This window comes from Danio rerio, chromosome 6, assembly GCF_049306965.1.
Source record: "Danio rerio strain Tuebingen ecotype United States chromosome 6, GRCz12tu, whole genome shotgun sequence".
NCBI classification, from domain to species: domain Eukaryota; kingdom Metazoa; phylum Chordata; class Actinopteri; order Cypriniformes; family Danionidae; genus Danio; species Danio rerio.
The window spans coordinates 42408289-42418521 of NC_133181.1; the positions used below are offsets into that span (position 1 = coordinate 42408289).

Below are 10233 nucleotides of genomic sequence, written 5' to 3' on the forward strand. Positions count from 1 at the left end.
GTTGTTGCATAAAATAATTTAAAAAAAATATATACATTTTTGATACAGTCCTTGGGGTATATATAATTTTGGGCTTGACTATATACATTTCATGTATATACATTTTATTAATTTTCATTTTAATGCTTTATTAATTATTACATAATTAATAAACAAAATACCAACAATACCAAATAAAAACATTTGTTGTTATGTGGTTTAATATTTTTATTATTAGACATTTTAGCAGACATTCACTTGTAAATACACTTTTTTAAAAATATAAACATAAAACTTATTTTTTTAACAATTAGACATTTAAAAAAAAAAAAAAAACAATCATAAAAATAATAATTAAACAAAAAACAAACATGCATTCCCCCAACCAACCACTCACTATACAATGGTAAAAGTTGATACTAAAGGCATAATAAACATATTACAGTTTTTCTCAGTGGCCTTGGTGCATTTCTCACAGCACTATTTACATTTGCACAACAGTTAATGCATTTCTCAAAACAATTAGTACAAACTGCAAAACCTAGTTGATAACCTGCAAAAGTGTGTCACTTGCTCAAAATGGATAGCTCATTCCTCAAAAGCAACTATTGATGTCAATGAAAGTGTCAGTGTCATCAAGATGAAAAGTCCTGACATCGTTTATGAACAAGATAGTCAAATGTCTTTGTCATGTTTTTATTATGACAGCTTACTCTGTTCATTTTTTCCAAAGCAAAAAAAGTCAGATTTTGTTGACACTTCCTGAAAATGCTCAAGACAGTATGTATATACTATTTAAATAGCCCTTTGAAAACTACAACAAAGTTAGACATCACTGCATTTAGTGAGGTATCTGAGTACAAGACACCGAATATGTATGTTTCTCATTTTAACAGCATATGCTCTGTACAATTCTAATTTATTCACAGCATTGTGCAAAAAAAATACACCCTTATTTATAACAAACATAAACTTCCTTTGGTTAGAGTTGTGCACAACTGTAAACAGTATTGCAGTACATATTGGAAGTGAACCTACAACACACATAGGTCTGTAAATCATTCATGAAATTGTTCAATTTTTAAGACATTTTCAGGAAGAAAAAAAAGATTAACTTTTTTTAATAAAATTAGCTTGACAGATTTTGACAACTACTTCAGTATTTTTGTATGTAATGACTTAAGTAATGAAATGAGGACTATTATTTTTATATGTAGTGACTATTCAGCATTCACAAGATTAGTTAATTTTGACTGACATGACATAAGCAGATGATAATGTTATAAAAGAGCAAAATTGTATGAAAGCAATTGATGCATGTTCAAAAGCATTTGCAATTTGTTGGAAGGAATGAGAAACTGCTACTATGATGTGAACAAATCACTAATTGTTTTGAGATATGCATTAACTGTTGTGCAACTGTAAATAGTGTTGTGAGAAATGCACCAAAGCAACTGAGAAAAACTGTAATCACAAGTTTGTAGAAAGAAAATAAAAGGGGACCAATTGTTTTTTAAATAACCTTAAATAAACCTTGTCTATTAGAGTATAATGGATTTTTTCCTGATGTAATGTATGCAAACATTTGTTATTCTATCTGATTTAATTTTATATACAGTATATAAAATAGTACATAAAATAACTATAATTTTATATATATATATATATATATATATTTATAATAACTATAATAACAATGATAAAACTAATCACTAATTTCTAATAACTGATTTTTTTTATCTTTGCCATGATGACTACAATATTTTACTAGTATTCAGCTTAAAGTGACATTTAAAGGCATAACTTTGTTATTAGGCAGGTTACGGTAATTATGCAAATCATTGTATAACGATGGTATGTTCTTTAGAAAATCTAAAGAAAATGTGCTTAAGGGGGCTAATAATATTAAAAATAAATTATAAAAACTAAAATGATATTTAAAAAATGTAAAACTAATTTTATTCAAGCCGAAATAAAACAAATAAGATTTTTTCTGGAAGAAAAAATATTATAGCAAATACTGTGAAAATTCTTGTGCTCTGTTAAACATCATTTGGTAAATATTTCACAGGAGGGCTAATAATTTTCACTTCAACTTTATATCTATGATATTTCCCTGATACAAAAAAAAGCATTAACTCTGTGTGTGTGTTACATTTTTAGGAAAGTAAAGATGGAGCCAGTGAGGAAGAAGAAAAACAAGGAGAAAACGGCAAAAAAGAGGAAGAGAGAGCGAGAGAAGTGGAGACGGAGAGGGAAACAGAGAAAACAGACTCAGAAATGGGTGTGTTGCAATAAAATATATGTGGACAATAAAAATCCAGTTGTTTCCCAGTACATGGTTATGGCTGGAAGGGCATCAGCTGCGTAAAACATATGCTGGATATGTTGCCAGTTCATTCCGCTGTGGCGACACCTGATTAATAAAGGGACTAAGCTAAAAATAAAATGAATGAATGAAAAATCCAGTTGACACTTAAATGCATATGATAAACGATGCAGATTTGCAGTATGATACACTAATAGATTGTTGACCAAAATAATTAGCTTATCTTGCAAGATGTAAATCTACACTAACACTAAATCCGATTTGTTGCGGAAAGCATTATCAAAAACACCCTTTACAATGTGTTTACCATAAAGAAGAGTCCTAAACACAAGATACAGCGGTAAAGTTACTTACCTGAACTCTTGTGAATCCCTGCAGCCGATGGTGAGAAGGAGAAAGAGCGGAAGGAGGGATCAGAAGAGGCTCAGCGGGATGGAGAGACTGAAGGAGAGAAGAAAGCCAAGGTGGAGAGAGATGTAGGAGAGGGAAACCTGGCCACCGCCGCTGCTTCTGCACTCGCCGCTGCCGCCGTCAAAGCTAAGGTGTGTGTAAAGCGCAGAGAAAACAAACAGCTTTCCTGCAAACACAACACTGAACGCTGCATTCCTTGTTTCTTTCCGATCAGCACTTGGCTGCGGTGGAGGAGAGGAAGATCAAGTCTCTGGTGGCTCTGCTGGTGGAGACCCAGATGAAGAAACTGGAGATCAAACTCAGACACTTTGAAGAGCTGGAAACCATCATGGACAGAGAGAGGGAAGCCGTAAGGAAACATTTTATTAGTAGTTCACTATATTTACATTCTGTGGTTCATCGGGTTCATTATAGTAAAAGTTTTGTAAAAGAACAGTTAACAGTAATGTCATAAAAAGCTGTATGATTTTAAATCTTCCATACACTTAAAAGTGTTTTTAAAAAGATTTACAAAATGTAGTTTAACTAAAAAAAAAAATCCATATTCGTTTAATAGTTAATTTATTGTTTAGCATTAAAAAAAAAAACACCATACTGGCCCAAATTTGATTTCTGACTTGAGGTCTTTGCCAATTCTTAACATACTGTATCTCTCTGTTCCCACATTTTTTTCTGTGTAAGACCTCCACTGTCTCCCTAAAAATGTAATAATAAATAATAATAATATTATAAGGAAATGTATTTGTTTGCATTGTAGAGCAGAAAGTGCTAAGATGTTCATACTGTGGTTTAACTAGTGTTGGGCCTGTTTTAAAATTATTTACTTTTTTTACTTCCTTTAAAAAATAAGGCAAGGCAAGTTTATGTATATAGCACATTTCATACAAAGTGGCAATTCAAAGTGCTTTACATGAACAAGAATAAAACAGACTTTTTAAGTTTAAGAACATAAAAAACAAACTTTAAAAATGATTTAAAAAGTAGTAGTATTACTTTATTCAAGAGTTCAATAAGCTTGTTTGGCATGCTGTCCCGGGAAGGAGCCCTGAGCTTATAAGATCCTCAGGCCCTGGGCTCCCCCTTGTTAGCAGGGCGAAAGGGGAGTTTGAGCTCAGGTAGATCTCGATGGACTCCTCAACTTATTTCTGGCTAACTGACAGATATAGGGATGGCTAAGGAGAGATGTGCGGCTTGCTAGGAGCTTGACTAAGATGCTAATTTGGTATGTTCATTTTACTTAAGTTGCATGTTTTTTTTGGCTGTGGGAGGAAACTGGAGAACCCGGGGGAAACCCACGCGAGCTCAGGAAGAACATGTAAACACCATACAGAAATGTCGACTGGTTTAGTTGGGACTTAAAACAGAGACATTCTTGCTGAGAGGCAACAGTGTTAATCACTGGGCCACCATGTTGCCCATCTAGAAAGGAGGGGAAGCAGGGGTGGAAGAGGAAGATACTGAGATAAGAACCACTGGTTCTTTATAGTGGTTTCGGAATCATCTGATTGGTGAATCAGTTGTAGGCTAATGATGGACCAGACGTGGCCAATCATAAGCACGTGATACTCTCGAAATTAGTTTATAAGTAAACTTCACTTAATGCTAATTTGACTTTCTATTGCATACACATCTAATGCACGAAAAAAAAAATGTTATATGGATTTTAATCAATAATCCTTAAAAGTGTAATAAAATGTTCAAAAAATACTATTCATTTTTGTTTTGTTTTGCCTGTAGTTGGCCTCTTCATTCTGCCTTTATTGAGATTTGGCCCGCATGTGCTGCTTGCAGCTATTATCATTACTGAAATTTTAGGTATTCTTAGTAAAAAAAAATGCCATAATCGTTTGACATTAAACCCAACACCTAAATAATGCAACAAAATAAAATTTAAATATAAAGAAGTTTTACAAAGTTTTTACATTTTTTGGTAGATGAAGAAGTTTTATGTTTATACAGTATAAAAAAGATGTTTAATTTTGCGATTGACTAATGTGTTTGGCTTTCAATGCGATTATTTTTTTTCTAATAAATATTTGATTTCAGTTTTTCAGTGACTGTTTTAGTTCCTGTTCATTTTAGTTTTTCATTTATTGTGATATTTGTATTTTATTTCAGTTAACAAAAAATATATTTTGACCAATAGTTTTAGTCTTTGTTTCGTTTAATAAATAACCTTGAACTTACAGAAATACTAATAACTATCGACTAAAAAAGTTTAAAATGCTAATATGATAATATAGATTTTTGTGAGGCACAGGCATAAATCAAGTCATCATTTACCTAAATTCTTCATAATTTTATGAATCATTGTTCTGGGACTCACTCTGGATGTTTTTTTTTTGCTGTGTGTGTCTAGCTGGAGTACCAGAGGCAGCAGCTTCTTGCGGACCGTCAGTCATTTCATATGGAGCAGCTTAAGTATGCTGAGATGAGAGCCCGACAGCAGCACTTCCAACAAATCCAGCACCAGCATCACAGCAATCAGCCTGGCAGTCAGTCTGCAACTGCTCCACCTGTGCCCCACCAGCCCGTCGCCACCGCCTCGGCTCCACCTCCAACACCAAGCCCCGCCCCCCTGACTGCCACCAATACCCATAGTGAAGCTCCTCCTCCACCTGCTGCTCACAGTTCACCTCCTAACAACACACAGGCTGGAGCAGCACATGGTAAGAGCATACAAAAAACAGAGAAACTACTGCTTATAAATACTGTACTTTAACTTCCCCAGTAGGTGAACATATAAAACCATTTAAAAGTCTGGGGTCTATGCTATGGTCTATTTTTAATGGCTATATATTTATTTATTAAAACAGTAAAACTATACAATGTTATTATACAAAATAACTTTCTACTTTATAATTTTAAAATATACTTTAATAGGCTTAAAAATGTAATTTATACCTGCAATAGAATAGCATAGTTACATTCAGTCTTCAGTGTCATGTGACACTTAATAAATAATTCAAATATGCTGATTTACTGCTTAAAATATTTCTTATTATCATCAATATTATAACAGTTGTGCTTTTTTTAGTATGAATAGTTGCTTATTGATCATTGCTATATATATATATATATATATATATATATATATATATATATATATATATATATATATATATATATACAGTATTTATTTATTTATACAACAGTTCTGTCTGGTTCTTGAATCTGATTGGCTGATAGCTGTGATATATTTAAGTAATATAAGCACCCATAAAGCCTCTTTACCCTTTGTGTATTACTCCGCCCACATTCAACCAGAAAAAAAGCCGAAAATACAGATCTAAAGTTTAAAAGATGCACGCTCAGCTGTTTAACTGTCAGCTTATAATTTGAATCCAAGGCGGATAGCATCACACAGTAGCCCCTTTCACACAGTGATACCGGTAAATTTCTGGAAAATTTCCGGAACGACTTTACCGGTATATTCAAAAAAGTGCTGTTCACACAGGCGAGGACGTTACGGAAATTTTCCGGAAAAGAGCATTCACACATCCATTCCAAAATACCGGTAAATTCTGACATCATTCACCACAAATGAGCTTTAAACGGCTGCGCTTGTATTTGTAAACATTTTACTACATTACAAACTCTGGATGATCAATATTGTGAACAACTTTCGCAGGATCACTTTCGCAAGTCGAGATGTTCATAATATGTGCGTGTGCAGGCGCTCATAGGCGCACGCAAAGCTTGAAGGTAAACAAACAACGGCTTATCATAAGCATCTCATCGATGATTATTTACACAGTTGGCGTTAAGAAGAACATATAAACGTGATCTGACTAACTTCTAGCAGCTAAATGTGTCTGGAAAAATATTCAAAGGCTTTTATCCTCACAAACCGCGCGGACGTAAATGCGTCTGACTGTTGTGATTGGCTAAAGCAGACGTCTCACGTCAGCACGTTCTAGACGTGCACGCGCTTATTACGGGAATCTTCCTTCTGCATTCACACAGCGCAGCATTCCGGCAAATTGCCGGTAATGTTACAACTTCTCTTTCCGGAAAATAGCCAGAACGAATTTACCGGTATTTTCAAAAAGGACCTGTTCACACATACAACCTTTCCGGAAAATTGCTGGCAATTTTCCGGAAAGGTCTGTATGTGTGAAAGGGGCTAGTGTGCCTGCAGATTTGTCAGCTGCACATCTATGATGCGAATCTCAGTTTCCACCACATCCCAAAGGTGCTCTATTGGATTGAGATCTGGTGACTGTGGAGGCCATTTGAATACAGTGAACTCATTGTCATGTTTAAGAAACCAGTCTGAGATAATTCATACTTTATGACCCTACTATCTGAATGTCGCAGCAGAAATCAAGACTCATCAGACCAGGCAATGTTTTTCCAATCTTCTATTGTCCAATTTTGGTGAGCCTGTGCGAACTGTAGCCTCAGTTTCCTGTTTTAGCTGACAGCAGTGGCACCCGGTGTGGTCTTCTGCTGCTGTAGTCCATCCACCTCAAGGTTGGACGTGTCATGCTTTCAGAGGTGCTCTTCTGTATACCTCGGTTGTAACGAGGGGTTATTTGGGCATTTGTGCCCACAGAACTGCCGCTCACTGGATATTTTCCCTTTTTTGGACCATTCTCTGTAAACCCTAGAAATAATTGTGCATGAAAATCCCAGTAGATCAGCAGTTTCTGAAATACTCAGACCAGCCCGTCTGTCACCAACATCCATGCCATGTTCAAAGTTACTTGAATCATCTTTCTTCCCTGTTACGATGCTCGGTTTAAACTGCAGCAGATCGTCTTGACTGTGTCTAAATGCCTAAATGCATTGAGTTGCTGCCATGTGATTGGCTGATTAGAAATTTGTGTTAATGAACAGTTGGACAGGTGCTCCTATGAAAGTGGCTTGTGAGTGTATGAATCATGATTTTTAATCTAAAATTAGTAAGCTTTTATTTAGATGAGTTGCCGACAAGTAAGATTTATGCTCTTTGAATGCACTGAAGTTATGTACATCTGTGCTAATATAATCATTGCATTATTTTCTAACTGATTTTATTTTCCCCCTCCAGATTCCAGCACCACTCCACTAGCAGGGGATTCTCTGTATCCAACAGCCCCGGTGCCTCCATCACAGTAAAGCAGAGGGTGAGATTAAAAAGTGAATCAAAGATTCCAGAGAAGAAAATGAAGGAGACGAGTTAGAAAGCAAAAGATCAAGAGAGAGAAAGGGAGCGATATCTTCTTTTTTTTTTTTTGTCACTTTCATCATTTTGGGAGAAAATGATATAAATGAATACTTGTCAGCATCTTGAACATCAAAAATAAATAGCTAAAGCTAAACATGTCCTTGAAACTGAAAAAAAGACCTTTGGTTTGGACTTTCGAAAAGGTCTTAAACTCAAACACCCCACAAAAAGCACTCCAGACCCCGACAGCATCCAAGTACAAGACTCAATATATCCTTGTCCGTCCTGTTTTCAGTAACAGCCCTTAACTACAGGATCCAAAGTACCCGTGATCTGCACTCCAGAAACATCTCAATGTATTTTAGGTACTCGCTAAAGAAAACCAAGAACAAATTGCACTTTTCCCGAATCTTACTTTTTGGAAAAACAACATAGCTCTGACTTAAAGTTCGCTTTATCAGTGTTCTTTTTAATCACTCAATCTTTGTATTTGATTCATAGAAGCACTCGATTTGGAGTAAGTCCGGAGGGAAGAAAAAACTTGACTTTGTAATCGTTACTTTGTATGTGTGCGTGTGAATGTCGGTTTTGCTTTTCGGGACAATGTGAAAGCTTCAGTGGTTTGGCCTGTTTTTTTTAAACGTACGATTAGATTTTAGCATGAGAAAACAAAAAGACAAATTAGTATTAAGTCTGTTTACTTTGTATGAGGCGTCTCTGACAACATGTACTGTAAAACCTGGAAATCATGTCATCAATAATTGATGTCTGCATGTTATTTTTTGGGTACGTGTGCACGTCATCTGACACAAAATATCGTAAGTTACTCCGCGTTTCAAACAGGTGAAAGTAGATTCATTCTCATCTCATTGCCGTGCGTATTAAAATATCTAATAATAGTAGTGACAATATATTGGGAGATGCTGTAGGGAATCATATTGGTTCCTTTCTCTGACCACAACGCATTAACATTAATCGTTTTACTATCAAGTTCGTATCATACATTATAGTATACAGTATTCAAGCCAGAACTGATGTTTCAGTTCAGATTGTTAAAGAATGTGTTGTATGTGTGTGTGTGAGTGTTTTAGTATCAGGCCAAACCCACCGAAAGTATTTACGACATGAAGGAAAACCGTCTGTTTTGTTACAAATAAGTGGCAACTACCTGATGAGTAGAAACACAAGGGATTTTAACGTTACGTTTGCAGCTGTGGTCTGTGTATCTCATATCTTCATATTGTAATCGTCCTATTTTTGTATTTTTATATGTTTCTTTACACTATTACGAAACGACGTAATGCTGTTATCATATTATACATGTCTGTAATGTTTCCTTCTCTTTCTGATTGTGGATGTTGTCGTATTATTGACATGTTCATGTGAAAGTATCATTCTCTTTATACGATGAAGCTGGACTGTGTGTGTGGGTGTGTGTGTGGTGTGTGTGTGGCGTGTGCATTTTTTTTTTATTATCATTTTGTATGTATGTTGTTGTTTTTTCGTTGTTATATTTACATTAATTTGTTTCCAGACTACAAATGCTCGTAGTGATGGATGTAAAAATCTGCCAATATGAGAATCAGCAAACACGCATACATACACTCCCGTTGTTTACATGTATGTGAATGCGCAGGTATGCAGTAGTCCAACATACAGAATTACTGACAGAACGGATTCGTATCGACCTCAGAAGTTTTGCACGCCTCATAACCAGTGTTGAAAATGTCAATTTTGATCAAACTGCTCAGCTCTTTGGTCTTTTACATTGTAGTGGTATAGTTGTTGTTTTTGATTTTTTTTTTATATTTTGTTTATACTTTTTTATGGTGAAAGCTGGTAACCATTACATTGAGATGTGTGTGAATGTTTGGCGGCGTTTGGTTCATCCTTTGAAGAGATGTAGCAGGAGCTGTCCAGCACCTGTTTTCACTAAGAATGGATTCATTTTTGGTTTCAAAAATACTGAACGGTTCTGCACAATAAAAGGCATCATCAGTGATACAAGCTGTGTGAAGAATATACATTTTATATACGTCTTAAATATTTTAAAATATGGAGAAAGCCAACATTTTAAGCAGGGATTTAAAGATACAATAATTATGACACTATAGGATATTGTTGGGATAATTTTCCCAGATGATGGGTGACAAAAACTGCAGCAAACACTTATAATAAGCTGAATATTACTACAACACACCACTGAACAGAGATGCTCAAATATATCATTTTAATCAAAAAAAAAAAAAAAAACATTGACAGATATTTTTAAAAAGTAAATTCTAATTAGGCAAAAGAACTACACTTACAATAATTACAGTATTAGTGTGTTTTGTAAAGGTCAACTGTAATTAATTATACC

General features: G+C 34.9%; 1 protein-coding gene across 1 annotated transcript in view; it reads left to right on the forward strand.

Annotated features, from left to right (window-relative positions):
* The window catches only part of smarcc2 (SWI/SNF related BAF chromatin remodeling complex subunit C2), a 30200-nt gene extending 20322 nt beyond the window's left edge, over positions 1-9878 (forward strand). Inside the window, exons 22-26 of the mRNA XM_021474611.3 lie at positions 2143-2263; positions 2687-2850; positions 2934-3068; positions 5079-5388; positions 7755-9878. Of these exons, the coding sequence (XP_021330286.1) occupies positions 2143-2263; positions 2687-2850; positions 2934-3068; positions 5079-5388; positions 7755-7822 (798 nt within the window). The 3' untranslated portion in view covers positions 7823-9878. The remainder of the gene's footprint in view (positions 1-2142; positions 2264-2686; positions 2851-2933; positions 3069-5078; positions 5389-7754) is intronic.
* Positions 9879-10233: the final 355 nt, after the last annotated feature.